At 43.7% G+C, this 21,559-nt stretch overlaps 1 protein-coding gene, 1 non-coding gene and 2 pseudogenes across 6 annotated transcripts; all 4 read right to left on the bottom strand.

Annotated features, from left to right (window-relative positions):
• Positions 1-483: 483 nt before the first annotated feature.
• On the bottom strand, positions 484-602 carry LOC118944140 (annotated as a pseudogene).
• A 7,000-nt stretch (positions 603-7,602) lies between these two features.
• LOC118944142 lies at positions 7,603-7,719 on the bottom strand. Its single transcript, XR_005039449.1, has one exon. It is a non-coding gene; the product is annotated as a U5 spliceosomal RNA (small nuclear RNA).
• A 307-nt stretch (positions 7,720-8,026) lies between these two features.
• Positions 8,027-8,200, bottom strand: LOC118944199 (annotated as a pseudogene).
• A 4,701-nt stretch (positions 8,201-12,901) lies between these two features.
• On the bottom strand, positions 12,902-17,935 carry rl28 (60S ribosomal protein L28). 5 transcript variants are annotated; one of them, XM_021617634.2, is made up of 5 exons: positions 17,760-17,935; positions 16,826-16,916; positions 16,096-16,219; positions 15,738-15,856; positions 12,955-13,093 (listed from the first exon to the last, which is right to left on the bottom strand). In XM_021617634.2, exons 2-5 carry the CDS (start codon positions 16,904-16,906, stop codon positions 13,004-13,006), a joined length of 414 nt encoding a protein of 137 aa, XP_021473309.1. In that variant the 5' UTR covers positions 16,907-16,916; positions 17,760-17,935; the 3' UTR covers positions 12,955-13,003.
• Between the last annotated feature and the right edge of the window lie 3,624 nt (positions 17,936-21,559).

Genomic DNA, 21,559 nt, shown 5'->3' with positions numbered 1-21,559 from the left:
TTCGAGATGATATGAACACTGTGGACAATTTTCAGCAAGTTGCTACATTTGAAATACAGAAATAACCACTTTTCCATAAACAAGGTCTAAATCATGTTTGATGCACTCTGAATGTAATTTTATTCCAGTACTGTTTATTTGAGATGTTATAACCACTATGGGCAATTTTCAGCAAGTTGCAACATTGAAATACAGAAATAACCACTTTCCATAAACAAGGTCTAAATCATGTTTAACAGATGTTGCATTTTCACCATTTAGATAAGCATATTTTTGTCACGCAAAAAGTGGAAGAAATTGCATATACTGTAGCCATCACTTTGCATCACAGATCGTTGGATGAAATACAAACTAACCTTGCTTACTTATTTCAAAGCGAGGGCACATATTTCAGACTCGTGGGAAAAAACAGACAAAGAGTTTAAATTCCACAAGGCAGTGATGCTGATGAAATGATGCAAGAACACCCCCTCGTGGACAAAAAGCTTACAGCACCTGGTATTCCCAGGCAGTCTCCCATCCAAGTACTAACCATGCCCAACCCTGGTAAGCTTCCGAGATCTGACAAGATCAGGAGTACTCAGGCCGGCATGGTCGTAAGGGAGAAACTATTTACTGGTGCACTATATAAAGTCAAAGTGAGTCTGATTAACAGATGTTGCATTTTCACCATTTAGATGAGCATCTTTGTGTCACTCAAAAAGTGGAAGAAATTGCATATACTGTAGCCATCACTTTGTAGCACAGATCGTTGGATGAAATACAAACACCCTCTCAAAATCCTCCTGCTTAGACCTATACATCAATCCTACATCCTTCCTTACCAAACCTTCAAACGCCTTCCACACTGTCACCCTCTTTCCCTGAAACCTTGCCAAGTTCCTCCTTGAATATACCGCATGTGACAGCATAAAATTCAATAATACAATATTCACCCCCCTCACATGCTGACCCACTCCAAACAATACCAAACACCTCCAATCAACCCCGCCTATTAACTCTTCTCCCCAGTACCTTTCTAACATGTCCCTCAACCTCACATAGAACCCAGCTACATCAACACATTCAAACATCATGTGCATCAGATTTTCATCCTTATCTCTACATACATCACACACACGAGACACTGACCTGTCTACCTGATGTAACACCACCTTGGTAAAAACACGGTTGTGCCTCAACATAAAATCAAAATGGGTACATTCAAGACTGTTGAGCCTCACTAACATGTTTTCCCACAACCGCTCAACTTCCATCCCTGGCAAAACTTGCCCCCACACTTTTTCCGACGCAGGCGCCCTGACCTTCCTGGTAATAAGAGCCCAGTATAAGGCCCTCACCTGGGTAGAGGATAAGGCTTGCATAGTCTCCCCACATTTCACCTGCATCTCAGGCAAGGTCTCTAAGACTCCATTACTCAAATTATTGTCCAGCAGCCTCACCCACTCCCCTGGAACACACTCCTTTATCCTCTCATACATTCTCAACACCGTCCCTTTCATGCATCCTCATCTACACCCCAGACAGTATCTAAGATCGCCTGATCAGGCAGGAACCCCGGCACCACCTCATACCTAAAGTCCCTCAGTCTTCTCATACCCGCCTTCATTATTACCTTACTCTCCAGCATCTTTCCCTCTGATTTCAGCATTGGGTTCAGAAAAACCGGTATATTCGAAATCATCCCAATAGAGTCACACTCAAAACTTACCTGCAGTAAGAACTCCGCCCAGGCCCTGAACACCTCCTGGTAAAACTCAGGCACCTCTGCATACATGCTAGGCTTAAAACACATTACCAACCCATAATCTCCACTCCTATGCAACCAATGCCTGAAAAACTCCTTCCACCCCTGACCCTCCTCCCCATACAAAAACCGTTGCACTCTCTTAACCCTCATGGTTTTTAACTTCACCTCCAGATCTATTAATCTCAACTCACCCCTATCATAATCTGCTATCATCACATCATGAGCAATCTTCACCCCCTTCCCACCCCACAGGAAATCAGACACTAAATTATTAATTCCCTTCAGAATCCATACAGGCATGTCCATAACCCCTAAGGTATACACACATTTTGACATCAACAATGCATTCACCACCACCACTTTCCCCCTCAATTTTAATTTCCTTTGTTTCCAGTAATTCAAAGTCGTCTTTATTTTATTATTCACCCCTGTCCAAGTTAAGTCCCTCGCCTCCCGCTCATCTACCCCAATATTCACACCCAAAATTCTCACATGCCCCTTAACAGTCTTAAAAGGAATGTTACATGTAGACATAACAGTATCATCAGCACATAACATTTGAAACTTTTCTACATTCACCTTAGCCCCAGAAGCTCTCAAATACACATCAAAACACTTCATCAGACAGTTCACACTCCTCCATCCCGCACAGTACAGGTGGTATCATCAGCATAATGATGCAGTACACTGACGCCTCCCGCCGGGAGGTCCACTCCATGCACTCCATCACACTTTACAAACGCCGCTAAAGGATCTACTGAGATGCTGTATAGCAATGCAGACAATGGACAACCCTGCCCAACAGACCTGCCCAGGGGAAAGGGATCAGTTAGCACACCATTACATTTAACTACAATGCAAGCTGACCCATACAAAAGCTTCACCCATTCTTTAAGACGAGGCCCGAACCCAAATCTTGCCAAGGCCTCTAACAGGAACCGATGCTCCACCCGATCAAAGGCTTTATTCAGATCTAGACAGAGCACCGCCCTACCCACTTCCCCCATCTGCTTCACTACATCCCGGATAGTGCAGAGGGTGTCCACAGAGCACCGCCCTACCCACTTCCCCCATCTGCTTCACTACATCCCGGATAGTGCAGAGGGTGTCCACAGAGCACCGCCCTACCCACTTCCCCCATCTGCTTCACTACATCCTGGATAGTGCAGAGGGTGTCCACAGAGCACCGCCCTACCCACTTCCCCCATCTGCTTCACTACATCCTGGATAGTGCAGAGGGTGTCCACAGAGCACCGCCCTACCCACTTTCCCCCATCTGCTTCACTACATCCCGGATAGTGCAGAGGGTGTCCACTTCATCCCGCCCCGGAACTCCATAGGCCTGAGTAGGTGCTATGATGCTTCCCATCACCTTATTCAACCTATTGGCCATTATCTTAGCAAGCACCTTATTGTCTGAGTTCAAAAGGATTATTGGTCTGTAGTTCTCTAATTTCAGTCTGCTCGCCTTCCCTTTGTATAGCAGTCAACACACCCATAGCTAAAGATTCAGGGACTACCCTCTTCTCCTCAATACACACATACACACGCAGCATCAGTGGTGCCAGTATGTCACTAAACTCACGGTAAAACTCTGCAGTAAGACCATCTGAACCCGGGCTCTTATTCAAGTTCAGGCCCAAGATAGCAGCTTTAACCTCTGCCAATGTAAAATCAGCATCACACATCTCTACATCCTCAGTCGACACCCTAGCCTCCACTGCGTCTAGCACTCTTCTCATACACACTTCATCTACCCCGCCTGACGTAGATAAGCCTTTATAAAAAGAATGCACTGTATTCAAAATACCTTTCAGATCTGTCACCCTCTCCCCCCTCTCATTTAACAGCTCAGTTAGAAAACTCCTTTCCTGCTTCCGCCTTTCTAACCCCAGGAAAAAAGCAGTATTCCTCTCCCCCTCCACCACATACTGTGCTCTACTTCTCACCACTGCCCCCATACACCTGTGCCTCTCTACGTCCCTCAACTCCTCCCTCGCCCTCAGGTACTCTAACATCATAGCCTGGACAGTTTTCTACCTTTTCTAACTCCAATAACAGGCGGGATTTAAGAATCCCCTCCTCCCTCCTCCTCAACACATTTGCCTGTCTTGCACTAGATATTGCCAGCCGCTTGAACTACCCTTTTAATCCTTCCCACCACACACTCACATCAGACTCAAATAGAGGATCTGACACGACGTCATTCACACACTCTTTCACTGCTGCCTTAAACCCCTCATCCTTCAGCAGTCTGGCATTAAGACACCACAAACCACCCCCCCTCCCCTCCCCTGATGCACCCAGCCGGAAAAGCAGAGCATCATGGTCACTAAAAAAATGTGTGTGAATACTCTACCCCCGCAACCAAGTGCGCAACCTCTCTGTGAGCGAGACACAAATCTATACGTGACTGCTTGAGCTCACCCCTCACCACTTGTCTTCTAGAGAACACCCGCTTATCTGGATTCCTCTCCCTCCATATATCCACCATATCCTCATCCCGCATTATCCTTAATAGCGCTCCCCAAGATGAGTCAGAGCCAAAATGTGCACTACTTGAGGCATCAAGCCTATCCATCCATACATTAAAATCCCCAACAAGCAGACAGTTCTTCCAACATAATCCCCCCATAGACATAAACATAACCCTTCTTTCAATTTCATTATTAGGAGCATACACATTGTACAAGGAGTACTCTACATCTTGAAAAGTGAAACTTACTCCCACCATTCGACCCACAGTGTCAGCACATAAACTTAAATTAGACACAACATTGTTTCACCAAAATAGCTACGCCACATGCCCTAACAGTCCCATTACTCACGTACATTTGTCCATTCCATCTCTGCCTTACATTATCCATATACGGCTCAGTCCAATGAGTCTCCTGTAGACATAATATGTCCGCAGAGAAGGCTTCCAACACCAGCTCTAGCTTTTCTTTGCTACGAAGTCCATTGGTATTGATAGATACAACTCTCACCATTATGAATATAAAGGAGGAGATGAATACAGTCCATCATGATTGATCTTTTACCTTTTTCTTCTTGATTATCATGTTCCTTTTACTATCCCTCCGCAGAGATTGTATGTACTCCATCTCTTCCTCCGTCAGCTCTTCTTCAGACCCTTTACGTTTGCAAGAGTCATCCCTTGCAGGATCTACCACCCTAGAGGAGCCTACCTGGACTTCAGACACAGTCGGGATCTCCACTTCACCCCCAGAATCCGTAGCCAATGCCTCTCCATGTGCTTCTTCTTCAAACCACTCTACCCCCCCCTCCCCCCTCTCCACAAGGAACGCCCTCCACCTCCACATCGTCTAGGCTTGAACTTATCTCTCCATCCTTGGATGCCTCCTTTCCTACAGGACAAGGCCCCGTCTCTACTTCATCCTCCGACTGCTTCTGGTCTTCTTCGCCCTCCATCTCTCCCTGGGACTGCTCGCTCATGCCGATCTCCTCCCCAGTTCCCTCCACCTCGCTCTCCTCCACGACACTATTTCCGCTGAAGACCTGTGATGCCAAGTCATGAGCACCTTCACCATGGGAACAGGAGCACTGCGCAACACTCCTCCCGCAACCAACATAACCGCGCTCTCTTCTCCCAATGCACTCTCGTGCATAATGCCCCTGCTCACCACAATTATGACATGTGAATTCAGGGCACTCACGTAGCACGTGCCCTGGCTGGATACACAGCCTACAGACCTTGACCTGACGATTGTGTATCACTCTGAAATACTCAGCCCCATCCATCGTTTCAAATTTGGCCGAATATGGCAGCGAGCGCACAGTGTCTGGGAACTTTACTTTGCAGTAGCGCGTCCCATCTGCAACGTCCGTCCCCGGCCAGTAGACCCTTTTCACCGGTGATATAGCAGACACACCCCATGCTCTTAGCCGTTCTGTGATGGCCTCGTCTGTAATGTATACTGGGAGGCTTAAGAAGGATACAACCATCTCATCAAGCGATAGGTCCTTTGCCATGATTCGACAGCTCCGGATTTTAAATCCATCCATCCATCAGTTTTTCCTTCCCTCTCGCACTTGACAGCGTCACTTCATATCGTTTTTCATCTTTAACCCGACATCCGCATACCAGTCCACAAACTTCTTTAATCCCTCTCAATGACTCCATCATTGTAATTTTCTCCTCTCCCATAATTTCCACAGCCACTGTTAAATTATTTTCATACTTTTGCGTCTGTCTTGTCCATGTTTCCTTTGTTAGTCATCTTTTTGCCAGCATGGGTCAAAGCCATTGTTTACATCCAAAAAAAACGACAGGAGGAAAGTCCCCCAAACAGCAATATGCTGCCGGGGAACAACCCCAAACCATAACTCAAACTTAATCAATTCACAAAAAAAGAGATTGTACTTCAAAAAGCTCAAAACTCAAACACAAACTCTCTAGAGCAAACACTCAACCTCAGCTCAATCACTCACACCTGTGTCAATTACCCAACAACAGGTGCGTACTCAGGCCAGTATGGTCGTAAGGGAGAAATTATTTATTGGTGCACTATATAAAATCAAAGTGAGTCTGATTAACAGATGTTGCATTTTCACCATTTAGATAAATATCTTTTTGTCACTCAAAAAGTGGAAGAAATTGCATATACTGTAGCCATCACTTTGTAGCACAGATCGTTGGATGAAATACAAACTAACCTTGCTTACTTATTTCAAAGCGAGGGCCTTGTGGGAAAAAACGAACAAAGAGTTTAACCTCGTGACTAGGGGGCAGTATTTTCATTTTTGGAAAAATAACGTTCCCAAAGTAAACGGGATATTTTGTCAGGACAAGATGCTATAATATGCATAACATTGACAGCTTAGGATATAAAACACTCTAAAGTTTCCAAAACTATAAAAATATTGTCTGTGAGTATAACAGAACTGATATTGCAGGCGAAAGCCTGAGAAAAATCCAATCCGGAAGTGCCTCATGTTTTGAAAGCTCTGTGTTCCAATGGGTCCCTATTGAGCAGTGAATGGGCTATCAACCAGATTACTTTTTCTACGTATTCCCCAAGGTGTCTACAGCATTGTGACGTAGTTTTACGCCTTTATGTTGAAGAATACCCGTAAGCGGTCACCTGATGGCTCTCAGAGTGATTCTCGCGTAAAATACAGAGGTAGCCATTTTTCCAATCGGTCCTACTGAAAAACCAATTGTCCCGGTGGATATATTATCGAATAGATGTTTGAAAAACACCTTGAGGATTGATTATAAACAACATTTGCCATGTTTCTGTCGATTATTATGGAGCTAATTTGGAATGTTGTCGTGACCGCTATTTCCGGTCGATTTCTCAGCCCAACGTGAAAAACAAACGGAGCTATTTCGCCTACAAAAATAATATTTTGGGAAAAAAGGAACATTGGCTATCTAACTGGGAGTCTCGTGAGTGAAAACATCCGAAGCTCATCAAAGGTAAACGATTTAATTTGAATGCTTTTCTGATTTTCGTGACCAACTTACCTGCTGCTAGCTGGACATAATGCTATGCTAGGCTATAAACTTACACAAATGCTTGTCTTGCTTTGGCTGTAAAGCATATTTTGAAAGTCTGAGATGACAGGGTGATTAACAAAAGGCTAAGCTGTGTCTCAATATATTTCACTTGTGATTTTCATGAATAGGAATATTTTCTAGTAATATTTATGTCAGTTGCGTTACGCTAATTAGTGTCAGTCGATGATTACGCTCCCGGACCCAGGATGGGGTGTCACTAGAGGTTAAATCACCGGTCAGCCAACCAGCCGGCTTGAAGTCAAATGGCTAAGCAAAAAACCTCGGCGGCGGCGTCATCTCTGTCAATTTCTCTTGAAACAAGATACCGGGCTCTGCAAGAAGCAAAGCCCCTCCAAAAATATGTTGACCTCGTAAGTGTTCCTCTCCACGGAAGTCTTTAGTAAAAGGCGAAAGGCTTGTGCGTAATGAAGAGAAACCAGAGTCGTATGGAAGTCAGAGGTCGGGGCCCGAGACACACTCTGTGCACTCTAGGCCGGGTTCCCGCGGGTGGTCCCGGAACCCACTCTTCCAAGTTTTCGAGGGCTGTGGGTAAAAAGTCACAGACAGACAGAGACACACACACTCTATCCAGGCCAAATATTATTTTTTTTTAAGTCAAATGGAGGGAAACGGGGGACCCATTGAAGGGCGCTTCGCCCTTCTTTCAGTTTGGATGTTTCTTTCCTTCTCTTCTGCTAGCTAGCTGTTTACATAGCTTGGTGAATTTTTATTTTTCCTTGACAACGGGAGAAAAGTGTTGCACCGTTCCCGGAGATACTGCAATACCGGGTCGATGCGTGGAGCGGTCGGAGCAAGCCCCATTTCCGAATCCCTGTTCGAAAAATCCATTTAATATGTAGTCCCCCGATTGGGGACGTATCAGATATTAAACTGATAAGAACAGATTTTTTTTTAATAAAATATATTTATTACTTTCAAACTCAACCAATAATCTTCCATAATTCAATCAACTCAAATGCCAAATAACACAAAAAATGTCATTTCAAAACTAGTAAACAATAATCAAAACCAAAAGTCATGGGAGCATCTTCCCTCCCCTTCCCACCTACCAACTACACATAAACCCACCAAAAGAAACAACAACAAAATCTCACCTTCCCTATCTCCATCCCGACTAATGGGGACGCCATCTCCCCTCCTGACTCCCCCCCATCAGCCCCCATCCCCCCACCCGGCACACTGCGTGTTCTCCACGCTCAGGTCTACCACCCTGCCCTCCTCCGGACTCTGGACTGGGGACCCCACGTCCCCAAAGAGGAAGCTTGATCCTCCCTCCATCACCCAACCCTGGGCCATGCCTGGGATATCAAGCTCAGTCAGGGGTGTAAACGAAGAAGAAAGAGAGGGAGCCCACGAGGGCCCTGAAACTTCTCTCCCCCCCCTTTACCACCTTTCCTCCTCCTGATGTCCGAGCGCTCCCCCTTCTTAGGTCTCTTGATTGGAGGAGGACGCGACCATGGCACATCCCCATCCTTGTCCGTTAGTCCCCCCACCATTTCTCTTAACTCCTCCACCCGTTCTTTCACCACTTTGCTGTCCCTCCATTCCTTCACACCCTCTCCTTCTGGTCCCACCTCCGATGCCTTCTCTGTCTCCTTCCTCTCCGATGCCTTCTCCATCCTCTCCGATACCTTCTCTGTCCCCTTCCTCTCCGACACCTTCTCTGTCTCCATCCTCATCGATACCTTCTCTGTCTCCATCCTCTCCACCGCTCTCTTCTCTGGCCCCTCCACTCTCCCTGCCAGCCCCCAGGGAGAACATCGCTGGAGGATGGAGGTAACCTTCCAACCCCTTTGGGTCCTCCCTGAGGAGGGCCTGAAAATACCTCCTCCCAGTCCAAAACCCCAGGGAGTCCCTGAGGAGCCTTGCCGATGAAACATTATCCATAAACCTCCCCAGAAATGCCCTTACCTCCTCGTCCTTGACATGGGGTTTATATATGTTCACTGTCACCACCCTAAAATGATTTTTGGCCAGACTTGTGACCTCGTAATTACACATAGGACTCTCACCTCCTACAGCCCTCACCTTCTCCATGATGTCTTCATGCATCTCCTCTGTGTAAAACGTAACATCAAAGGCTTTTTCCAACGGGTTATCCTGAAAGCACAAAACGACTGCCAATTTTAGTGTCCCCATCAAGACAGTTCTGCGAAACATCTCTCTCCCGAATGGCTCCGTGTCCTTTTTTCTCCATGCGAACCTCATGGTATTCGCTAGCCCAATCCCAGGAACCACTCTTCTTGGCACATCCTTCGTCATTTTCTCAGGCATCAAGCTCTATTCAAAAAAAGAAGCCTCTGATAGAAAAGAAATACAAAAAAAAACCAATTTCTACAAAACAAAACAATAAACCTCCCTCCTGCCTTCCTTCAACCTTTTGACTCAACAGGCTTTGGGGCACCTCGGTACCAAGCTTGATCTGAGCCAAAAGGCAGAGAAGCGATAACACACAAATTGGAACCCTGCACCCGCCGCGCACCCGGGGGTCTCGGCAGACCTCAGCGGGTTGGCAAAAGCCGGCTCCTCCCCACCCAACGTTTCCCCGGCGTCACGCAGGTGTTTTTTTGAAAAAGTCGAAAATGCGTCTTTAAAGAATATAGCGGAACAAGTCTCGTTATGCTCTAAAAAGCCACTATGTGCACGCTCCAGGAAAGCTCGAGCCTTCTGCTCCTGCAGCTCCCTGAGTTGCTCCTTCAGGGAAGTGGATCTCTCCCAGTCGACCGACCCGCCGACGTTGCCTGCCTCGTACTCGAGCTAGAGCAACCTTTGGATATGATCCACCTCCCTCCTTTCCTCCCTTTTTCTCCTCTTACAATATCCTATAATAAAGACCCTAATCATTACCTTGACTAAGTCCCACCACTCTAACACCCCCTCGCACATGGACCGGAGGCCTTCAAGCCCACGAAACACACCAATAAAGGCATTAACGAAAGTTTGCTCATCCCGATCTAATTTCCAGTACCCCCTACCGAAGAGGCAGACTGGAGAACTCACCTGCAGGAGCACCCCGTCGTGATCTGAAAAGAAGACAGGCAACAGCCAACCAGACATCTGACCCAAAGACCTAGATAGAGAAATATAGTCAAGCCTCTGCTTAACTCCCAGTGGGGCCAGCCATTGTCGGAGTAGTGTGCAGGCCTCCATCAACCAGACCATGGCAAGCCATTAGCCCGGTGATGGCGCCTGCACTGCTATCCCCCCTACCCCTAAATCTATATTAAAATCCCATCCTATCACCAACTGCTTATTTGTGGCACACAAGGGCGTCAGACAGTCCACCATCTCCCTTCTGTCTGCCGCCACCTGTGGCCCATACACCACCACTAACCTATAACTACTATCCCTAAAAGTGATATCCACCCCCAAAACCCTCCCTTGCATAACAACAAAAGTATCCTCAACCTCCCTATGCCCACACAAAATCCCTACCCCCGAAGAGTGAACCCCCCCATATACCCCAAACTGATTCCCCCTTATCCCACTCAAACCTCACAACATTCCCTCTATCCCTTAGGTGAACCTCCTGTAAAAAACAAAAGTCAAACCCCACACCCTCTAAATAACAAAAAAACGCACTTCTTTTTACCCTATCCCTCAACCCCCTTACATTTACACTAACAAAAGTGATTGTATCCATAAGGAAACAAAAATATTATTCTCCTAACTCCCCAAAAACAAAACAGGAGGCTCACCCGATGCTCCCCTGCTCCATCTCCTCTGACAGAGATGCAAAGATGCTCCCCTCGTTCGACGAATACAGGTCCTCTTCAGAAAAGGCCACCTGCTCGCCACCCACTAGGCTCTCCATGTTTGCCCCTTCCCCCAGGTCCTCTGCCCATGACAGCGGGATTGGGTTTGGGACGCAGGCTTGCGGTTTCACAAAGAACCCCTGCAGCCCCTCTTCCCCCAGGGCCATAGACAGAGTGGAGATCGTACTGTCAATATCCTCTAGAGGCACAGATGAGTCGTGCAAACACAGGGGGGGCACCTCACTGTCTTTTTCCCCCTCATCGCTCGCTTGCCCGCCCCCAAGCCCCCCACCTCCCCCACCCCCCTTGTTCCTGTTCCCAAGAGAGCTAAGGTAACTGAGCTAAATGACTACCGCCCTGAAGCACTCACTTTCTTCATCATGAAGTGCTTTGAGAGACAAGTCAAGGACCATATCACCTCCACCAACTCCAATTTGCTTACCGCCCCAATAGGTCCACAGACGACGCAATTGCCATCACACTGCCCAAGCCCAATGGGGTGTTGTTTTTTAGAGGGTTAATAGTTGGCAGGGCAATTTTACTTTTTCACTTTGACTGTATGATCTTTAATCCTTTGTCCATTTTCTCCTTCCAACATAAATTTTATTAGCCCCATTTTGTCAGCTTTCCCTCATTGTTTTAATCAAATCAACACCTTTCTCGATATACAAACGGAAGGAAGTGGTCATAATTAATCTTTCTCTGTGATTCAAGTGTTGACAACTTTGTGGAATTTCTTGGTCATTTCAATAGGTGCCTATATGATAATATTAAAAAAACATTTAGCAAGCTAAATAGCGAAACTGATCGCAACGCCATCTGGTGAACATTTAGGCAATGGCGTTCTCAGCTGAGTTGGCAAATTTCACTCAGGAATACTGAGAGGGGTAGAAATAAACAATTACTTAACATGCATTGTCCAATCAAAACCTAAGAGGCGACAATTATCAGTGTGCCAGTGGACGTGTGGCAAGTATGCTTTCGTGAGAAAGTGCTGGCCTCATAACTACATTTATGAGCAATTCCCTCGAACCACAACTTCTCAGCTGAATGCATTTTTTTTAAGGGGATGGGCAAAGGCTGAAAATGGGGTTGAGAATTACCCTTTAAATTAGGCTAAGCGGTTCATTCCTACGGAGGAGCAGCTTCTATGGAGGAACTTTTAATGTCCTTGAACATCCCAGAGCTAGCTAACAAGCTTGTGTGCGGAGAGTGGCACCAGAATTAAAAACACATTTTCTTTTTGTAGTTAATAAATCCTATGTGAAACTATAGTATCCATAACTAGCATTGAAAATGTAATCCATTCTCTAATGAAAACTGTCAGGCTACAGTAGTCTAAGCTTCTGAGGGGGAAGGGCACATTACCTACCAGCACACACAGGCAAATACTTTTAGCTGGTAGAGTAGTTTGTGAGAGTGAGGGCTTTGGCATATGCATTGTTGGACAAAAAAAGAATTGCCCGGAACAAAGTTATCAACCGATTCCCATGCTTTAAAATAACTGTTCACTTTCGTTCCAGTTTCTCTAGAAATGTATTCCAACCCCTGATAGACACACTAAGCGACCGTTCTCTATGCATGGCATTTGGGGAAACGCATGTGACATATTCGGCCATTGTAGGAAAGATGCATCATTAAAACACTCGTAAGTTCCATCGCTATCGGGAAACCAGGAAATGGGCTGTGGGTTTAAATAACCAGATTGAATGAATCAGAAACAGAGTATGTTGCATAGCACCATTTAAATTAGGCCTGCCAAAGACAAAATTACACCATCAAAAGGAAAATAAGTGTTCCTAGGAACCATCAAACACATGATACAGTGGTGTTATAGCCACTTACACCAACTTGAGGCATTGCTCTTTATTCTTACGACCCAAAGATTGAAGACTGACAGGGTAGTGTTTCTCAAACCATTTTTTTATTTTTATTTCTTATAACTCGCCAACTTTATGCAGTCTTGGCAGCCTTGGAACGCCTCTTCACCACCACCACACGCTTCTGGCTCATCAGGATGGCGCTGGCACGACGCAGAGCAGCCTGGGAAAACATAAGACATCTTTCAACTTTAAGATATTATACTTGGATCCATCTTTTACTTGCTACAAGTCTGACCATAAAACCATTACACAAATTTAAGCCCTATATGTTTATTTATGTCCACTGCAAGGGTAAGATTCCTGTACACTAACACCCCGACTACACGGCTCACATCGCAAAATAAATGTAGAAATCTATATTATTAAATTATTGCACCCATACTGCTCGCTCGCGCCAATGAGGGTCTGGGTTGCCAAGGGCTAAAATAGAAGCCAGATCTATTTGTGACGCAGATTGCGCTGCAAGTCCTGCCTCTCCCATCTTATTGATTTATAGAAGCAGGTACATGCCATCTCATTGGTTATACCCAGGTGGGTGACTGAAAGACGAACGAGGTCGGTGGCGGTAATGCACCTAATTTCTGAAAGTTGCCAATCGCAATATAAAGTCCAGAGAAGAAAAAGCCTTGAAGGAGGAGAGGTGACTAGAAACGATTCGGGTTGACCGTTTTATGTGTGGATTAATTGTCGGAGTAGAGGACCTTGTGCATTTCAGGTAAATTAATAACTCAATGTTTATATCCCAGGACAAATTTGCTAGCAACAGCAAGCTAAATGGGACAAATTAGCTAGCAAGTGCAAGCTAGCTAGCTAAATTGCCATACATTTTTGATGCTTTTCGACCTGTCCACAAATTAATGTAATTGGTTCAGAGTTTATTTTGATATTTTAACCTGCGTGTCGTGATCGCGTTTGGTGTGGGGGGCCAAAATACATTTATGCACGATGGCACATGCGCGCAGCCAGTGTTTGGGTTCCGTGTAAGCTGGAGCTGGACTAAAAAAAAACACTTTCAATGGAGAACTTCCATTAGACATACTTTAGTCCAGGACAAGACTCGGGCCTCAATTCAGATTGATTGAGCTTAACCCGCGTTGGCAGACATCTGCATTAGAGGTCGACCGATTAATCGGAATGGCCAATTTCAAAATTTCATAACAATCGGAAATCTGTATTTTTGGGCGCCGATTTTCAAAATGTGTATTTTTATATATAAAAAAAAAATTGTTGTATCTATACACCTTTATTTAACTAAGCAAGTCAGTTAAGAACACATTCTTATTTTCAATTACGGCATAGGAACGGTGGGTTAACTACCTTGTTCAGGGGCAGAACGACAGATTTTCACCTTGTCAGCCCTGGGGATCCAATCTTGCAACCTTACAGTTAACTAGTCCAACGCAATTACGACCTGCCTCTCTCGTTGCACTCCACAAGGAGACTGCCTGTTACGCGAATGCAGTAAGCCAAGGTAAGTTGCTAGCTAGCATTAAACTTCTCTTATAAAAAAACTATCAATCATAATCACTAGTTAACTACACATGGTTGATGATATTACTAGATATTATCTAGCGTGTCCTGCGTTGCATATAATCTGACTGAGCATACAAGCATCTGACTGAGCGGTGGTAGGCAGAAGCAGGCGCGTAAACAGTCATTCAAACAGCACTATCGTGCGTTTGCCAGCAGCTCTTTGTTGTGCGTCAAGCACTGCGCTGTTTATGACTTCAAGCCTATCAACTCCCGAGATGAGGCTGGTGTAATCGAAGTGAAATGGCTAGTTAGCGCGCGCTATACTAAAGTGCCTATAAGAACATCCAATAGTCAAAGGTTAATGAAATACAAATGGTACAGAGGGAAATAGTCCTATAATAACTACAACCTAAAACTTCTTACCTGGGAATATTGAAGACTCATGTTAAAAGGAACCACCAGCTTTCATATGTTCTCATGCTCTGAGCAAGGAACTGACATATTAGCTTTCTTACAAAGCACATATTGCACTTTTACTTTCTTCTCCAACACTTTGTTTTGCATTATTTAAACCAAATTAAACATGTTTCCTTATTTACTTGAGGCTAAATTGATTTTATTGACGTATTATATTAAGCTAAAATAAGTGTTCATTCAGTATTGTAGTAATTGCCATTATTACAAATAAAACAAAAAAATTGGCCGATTAATCGGTATCAGCTTTTTTGGTCGTTCAATAATCGGTATCGGCGTTAAAATCATAATCGGTCGACCTCTAATCCGCATAGGGGATATTTTGGCGGTGTCTGTGGTGTGAGCAGCTGCTCATGTCAAACCACTACCGTATTATCCCTAACGTGTTAGAAGTTCAAAACAAAGAAAGAAAGTGTATTCTAATGCATGTTTATTTGAATGGGGTATAATCAGTGTATATCAAGGTGTATACGATTGAACATCACACATTTGAGTGTTTGAACTTGTAAGACATCTGCATGGGTTGTCAGATAAAGTTGGGTGTGGTTTCACGGAAAATACAGTGGCAGTGTCCGCAATAAGGGAACGCAGGGAGCCACTTGTGGATTTGACCACTAACACAGTTCCACTTCCTACACTGCAAAAACAACCTCTATGTGGATGTCGGCTAGCACACATTTGATGGGAAAATCGGCCCATCATCGTCTAAAATGCAAACTTGTGTGGGACTACAGAAGTCTTCAATCCTAATCCTGAATCCAACAGGGTTTACAGACTTTTGTCAAAAGCCTGGTTGGTCCCTTGCACAAATATTGAAGACCAGTAGAGAAACAAGTGGTTTAGTAGAGTGTGCTCACCATGCGCAGGTCCTTTCTGTAGTTGCTCTTGCGGATGATGTGCCTCAGGCTGCTGAGAGTGGCACGCGAGTTCTTGTTGATGGTGATCTTCTCATATGAAGTGGCAGGCTTGCGCTGGCCTGAGTAATAAAACAAGCCGAAACTCCCTCAATTCACATTCTTAGAGTACGCTTTGACCTAAATTAATGACATGTCAGTCAGGTTCACAGGTACAACAGCTACCAATATCTTTACAGCAAGACAATTAAGGTGATTCACAAGAGGTGGATTATGACAAGTATTGAAGAATCACCATAAACAGGTATGTGGTGGAACTGTACTTCATTTCCTGGTTGGTATTATGGAGAAGCATGTTTACCTGCACGCTTCTTCAGCACGACAACAACACCCTTTCCATCAGCTGCAGGCTGAACACCAACAGTCTTCCTGTGCACCAGCCCGTTGAAACGGAAGGAGTTCTTGGACTTCAGGTTGTTGGGCTCCTGTTAAACAAATGCAAATTACATTTAACTAACAAATCCCATTAAACTTGTTTCTTAAATCCTCAATCTGCAGCACGACCCTACATGGTCAATCCATGTGTATACTGAACAAAAATATCAACGCAACATGATCTGAAATTAAAAATCCCAGAAATGGGATCACATTTGTTTACATCCCTGTTAGTGAGCATTTCTCATTTGCCAAGATAATCCATCCACCTGACAGATGTGGCATATCAAGAAGTTGATTAAACAGCATGATTATTACACAAGTGCACTTTGTGCTGGGAACAATAAGGCCACTAAAATGTGCTATTTTGTCAACACCACAGATGTCTCTAGTTGAGGGAGCATGCAATTGGCATGCTGACTACAGAAATGTCCACCAGAGCTGTTGCCAGAATTGTATGTTAATTTCTCCTTTTGTTCAGTGTACATTCATCTCTTTGTTATGTGACTAAAGAATTGACAGACCACAGATGAATTCTCAACATTTCAACAAACTCAAAGAACATCTGACTGCAAGCATGACCTAGTTCATGATCCACCGGGTATGTGGGGTACATTTACTAGGACCACTGATTCTTGGCCGTTAGTTGTACTCACGGTGCTGTAAGTCTGTCCATTCCTCTTGATGAGGAAGCTGGAGCAGTTCCTAATGACCATCCACTGCAGATGAGAAGACATGTTGACGAACCTGGGACAGACAATAAGCGTTAAAGGGATAGCAGATACCCATAGACTTCCAGTCATTGCGCCAAGGCTAGTTAAAATTGGCTCGCGAAACTAGCGCACTTCCTCCATACTGGACAGACAAATGGTACCCACGAGTTTATCGGACTCTGGTGAAGTCGATAAATGGATTTTGGCAATGAGGCCGTTTAATACAAGTTAGTCAAGTAACACGGGAATCAAAGGCACATTTTGCAGAAAACGAACGTTAATAGAACAAGTTCATTGTTTGTTTGGCTAACGTTGGCTAAAAGCCAGGCTATAAAACATAGCAACTTTGCAGGATCGTTTTGTCACATTCCTATAGTTGGCAAAAATGTACCCAACTAGTAATTGGCTACCTCAAACTAATTCAATTAGCTAAATAGCTAGGATAGGAAGTTAGGTACCTAAATTGCATGAATATGGTCCAGTTGAGTGGGACTGTGAATATCGCGTGTTAAGCTCTTCAACTGTTTCCGATTAAAGGGATTTACAATATGCAAAATATATATAGTTGACAAGCATTAGCTACACCAGATTACAAATGAGGGCGCACGTCGAAGCCCCGTGCTCTGTATAGGACAAACAACCACGCCAGCTATCTTTACCTCGTAGTATGGCAGACTGATTTAGGGCCTAGCAGCAGGCTGACCGATTTGAAATAGTTCGATTAGAAATGTCTATAAAAAGTATCGCTACAATCAATATCACACCTATGTAATAAAAACGTACGCTGTTATTAAACAATTAGCAATCTAAACATAGCACAGGTCAAATTGTTCGACATTTTTAATACGACTACAAGAACACCAAACAACCACGTTACCTTCCAGCGGAAAAAGAGGACAAAAAAGGGCGGAAACCGCATTACATTGAGTATTTGATAGATCCATGCACGTTGAAATATTTTTTTTCCCCCGAGAGAAAATCAGAAGATGAATAAGGAGTCAGACAAACGGCAATATTTTCAAAAAATGTGCTTATAAAATCATTTTTGTTTGAATAATTTTACAATGTACTTTTTATTTAAATGTATGTCGGAGGGACACTAACAGAACGTTGTAGTTTGTCTCTTACGTCATCACTGTGCGCCTCTGTTGATCGGTCATGTCTACATGGGTCGAGCTTTCATTAAAAGTAGTAGCCTTTTCTAAGCCTAATTATCCCAATCTGCTACGAAAAGTACATTCTGATAAAAGCAGGATTCCTTCTAGCCATGACCTTGCTTTCTAACCAGAGTCGTTGCTATCAGGTCTCTCTTTATGTAGTGCTGTCTCACTTGTGATGTGTGTTTTGTCCTATATTTAGATATATTTTTTTTATCCCAGCCCCCGTCCCCGCAGGATGCCTTTTGTCTTTTGGTAGGCCGTCATTGTACATAAGAATTTGTTCTTAACCGACTCGCCTAGTTAAATAAACAAAAAACAAAAAATCAGGGATCCGTTGGACGCCCCTACCCTAAACCGATTTTATATTCACACATTCAACATGTGCCAAAGGTCAATTAAAATGGTAAAAATCAATAACTAATTAATTGATTGTCACAGAAACATAATATATATAGTTATTCTATAAATGTCTAGCATACTTTTACCTTTGTTTTTGAATAAAAATTCCAGTTTTGATGGAAATGCATACAATCTTTAAAATGCAATTTAAATCTGTATAAATCAATAACTAATGTAACATTTGTTACATAAAAATCATTTATCATTTATTATATACATTTCTAGCATACTTTTACAACCTTTGTTTTGAGTAAACGTTACAGTTGACTTTATAGAAATACATAATCAAATGCCATTGTAAACTGTATAAATCAATAACTAATTCACTGTCACAGAAACATGAAACTAGGTATGATTTATTCTATAAATGTCTAAACTTTTGTTTTGAGTAACAATTCCAGTTTTGATTTGATAGAGGGCATGTAGTCCGTCTAGAGAGCGTGTGGTCAAAGTTCTAACGAGTCTGTTATACCCTATTGGAAGGGGCCTGGCATAAAATGCTGCATCTTCAGTCATATTAAATTAGATTACAGGAAAAAAACTATGGGATGAAGGGATCAGGCTTCACTAACAAAGAAGACAGGTGGATGGATCAAGAGGACCAACACAACCAAGAGGATCAACATGGACATTACACAGTGAAGATAAGGAAAACTAACCATAACATATACTACCGTTCAAAAGTTTGGGGTTACTTAGAAATGTCCTTGTTTTTTGTCTATTAAAATAACATAACATTGATCAGAAATACAGTGTAGACATTGTTAATGTTGTAAATGACTATTGTAGCTGGAAACGGCAGATTTTTTATGGAACATCAACATTGGTGTACAGAGGCACCATATTCAGCAACCATCACTTCTGGGTTCCAATGGCACATTGTGTTAGCTAAAGTTAATCATTTTAAAAGGCTAATTTATCATTAGAAAACCCTTTTGTAATTATGTTAGCACAGCTGAAAACTGTTCTGATTAAAGCAGCAATAAAATTGGCCTTAAGATTAGTTGAGTATCTGGAGCATCATCATTTGTGGGTTCGATTACAGGCTCAAAATGGCCAGAAACAAATAACTTTCCTCTGAAACTCATCAGTCTATTCTTGTTCTGAGAAATGAAGGCTATTCCATGCGTGAAATTGCCAAGAAACTGAAGATCTTGTACAACGCTTTGTACAGTCGTGGCCAAAAGTTGAGAATGACACAAATATTAATTTCCACAAAGTTTGCTGCTTTAGTGTCTTTAGATAGTTTTGTCAAATGTTACTATGGAATACTGAAGTATAATTACAAGCATTTCATAAGTGTCAAAGGCTTTTATTGACAATTACATTAAGTTGATGTAAAGAAGCAATATTTGCAGTGTTGACCCTTCTTTTTCAAGACCTCTGCAATCTGCCCTGGCATGCTGTCAATTAACTTCTGGGCCACATCCTGACTGATGGCAGCCCATTCCTGCATAATCAATGCTTGGAGTTTGTCAGAATTTGTGTGGTTTTGTTTGTCTACCCGCCTCTTGAGGATTGACCACAACTTCTCAATGGGATTAAGGTCTGGCGAGTTTCCTGTCCATGGACCCAAAATATCGATGTTTTGTTTCCCGAGCCACTTAGTTATCACTTTTGCCTTATGGCAAGGTGCTCCATCATGCTGGAAAAGGCATTGTTCGTCACCGAACTCTTCCTGGATGGTTGGGAGAAGTTGCTCTCAGAGGATGTGTTGGTACCATTCTTTATTCATGGCTGTGTTCTTAGGCAAAATTGTGAGTGGGCCCACTCCCTTGGCTGAGAAGCAACCCCACACATGAATGGTCTAAGGATGCTTTACTGTTGGCATGACACAGGACTGATGGTAGCGCTCACCTTGTCTTCTCCGGACAAGCTTTTTTCCGGATGCCCCGAACAATCGGAAAGAGGATTCATCAGAGAAAATGACTTTACCCCAGTCCTCAGCAGTCCAATCCCTGTACCTTTTGCAGACTATCAGTCTGTCCCTGATGTTTTTCCTGGAGAGAAGTGGCTTCTTTGCTGCCCACCAGGCCATCCTCCAAAAGTCTACGCCTCCTGCCCTCTGCCTGCTGCCATTCCTGAGCAAGCTCTGTACTGGTGGTGCCCTGATCCTGCAGCTGAATCAACTTTAGGAGACGGTCCTGGCGCTTGCTGGACTTTCTTGGACTCCCTGAAGCCTTCTTCACAACAATTGAACCACTCTCCTTGAAGTTCTTGATGATCCGATAAATGGTTGATTTAGGTGCAATCCTACTGGCAGCAATATCCTTGCCTGTGAAGCCCTTTTTGTGCAAAGCAATGATGACGGCACGTGTTTCCTTGCAGGTAACCATGGTTGACAGAGGAAGAACAATGATTCCAAGCACCACCCTCCTTTTGAAGCTTCCAGTCTGTTATTTGAACTCAATCAGCATGACAGAGTGATCTCCAGCCTTGTCCTTGTCAACACTCACACCTGTGTTAACAAGAGAATCACTGACATGATGTCAGCTGGTCCTTTTGTGGGAGGGCTGAAATGCAGTGGAAATGTTTTTGGGGGGATTAATTTCTTTTGAATGGCAAAGAGGGACTTTGCAAATAATTGCAATTCATCTGATCACTCTTCATAAGATTCTGGAGTATATGCAAATTGCCATCATACAAACTGAGGCAGCAGACTTCGTGAAAATTAATATTTGTGTCATTCTGAAAACTTTTGGCCACGACTGTACTTCTCCCTTCACAGAAGAGCGCAAACTTGCTCTAACCAGAATAGAAAGAGGAGTGGGAGGCCCCGGCGCACAACTGAGCAAAAGGACAAGTACAGTAGAGTGTCTAGTTTGAGAAACAGACGCCTCACAATTCCTCAACTTGCAGCTTCATTAAATAGTACCCGCAAAACAATAGTATCCATGTCAACAGTGAAGAGGCGACTCCGGGATGCTGGCCTTCTAGGCAGAGTTGCAAAGAAAAGCCATCTCTCAGACTGGCCAATAAAAATAAAAGCTTGATAAAAACCAGTAAATATTCAGGTCCCCAAGAAAGTAGACCTCTGTTTACATCACATACACTATCAAGCATTTCACACATATTATTTAGATACTGACTGTTAGTACTTGGTGGCCTATAGCAACAC

This window comes from Oncorhynchus mykiss, chromosome 2 (genome assembly GCF_013265735.2).
Source record: "Oncorhynchus mykiss isolate Arlee chromosome 2, USDA_OmykA_1.1, whole genome shotgun sequence".
NCBI classification, from domain to species: domain Eukaryota; kingdom Metazoa; phylum Chordata; class Actinopteri; order Salmoniformes; family Salmonidae; genus Oncorhynchus; species Oncorhynchus mykiss.
This window is presented reverse-complemented; position numbering and strand designations above follow the sequence as displayed.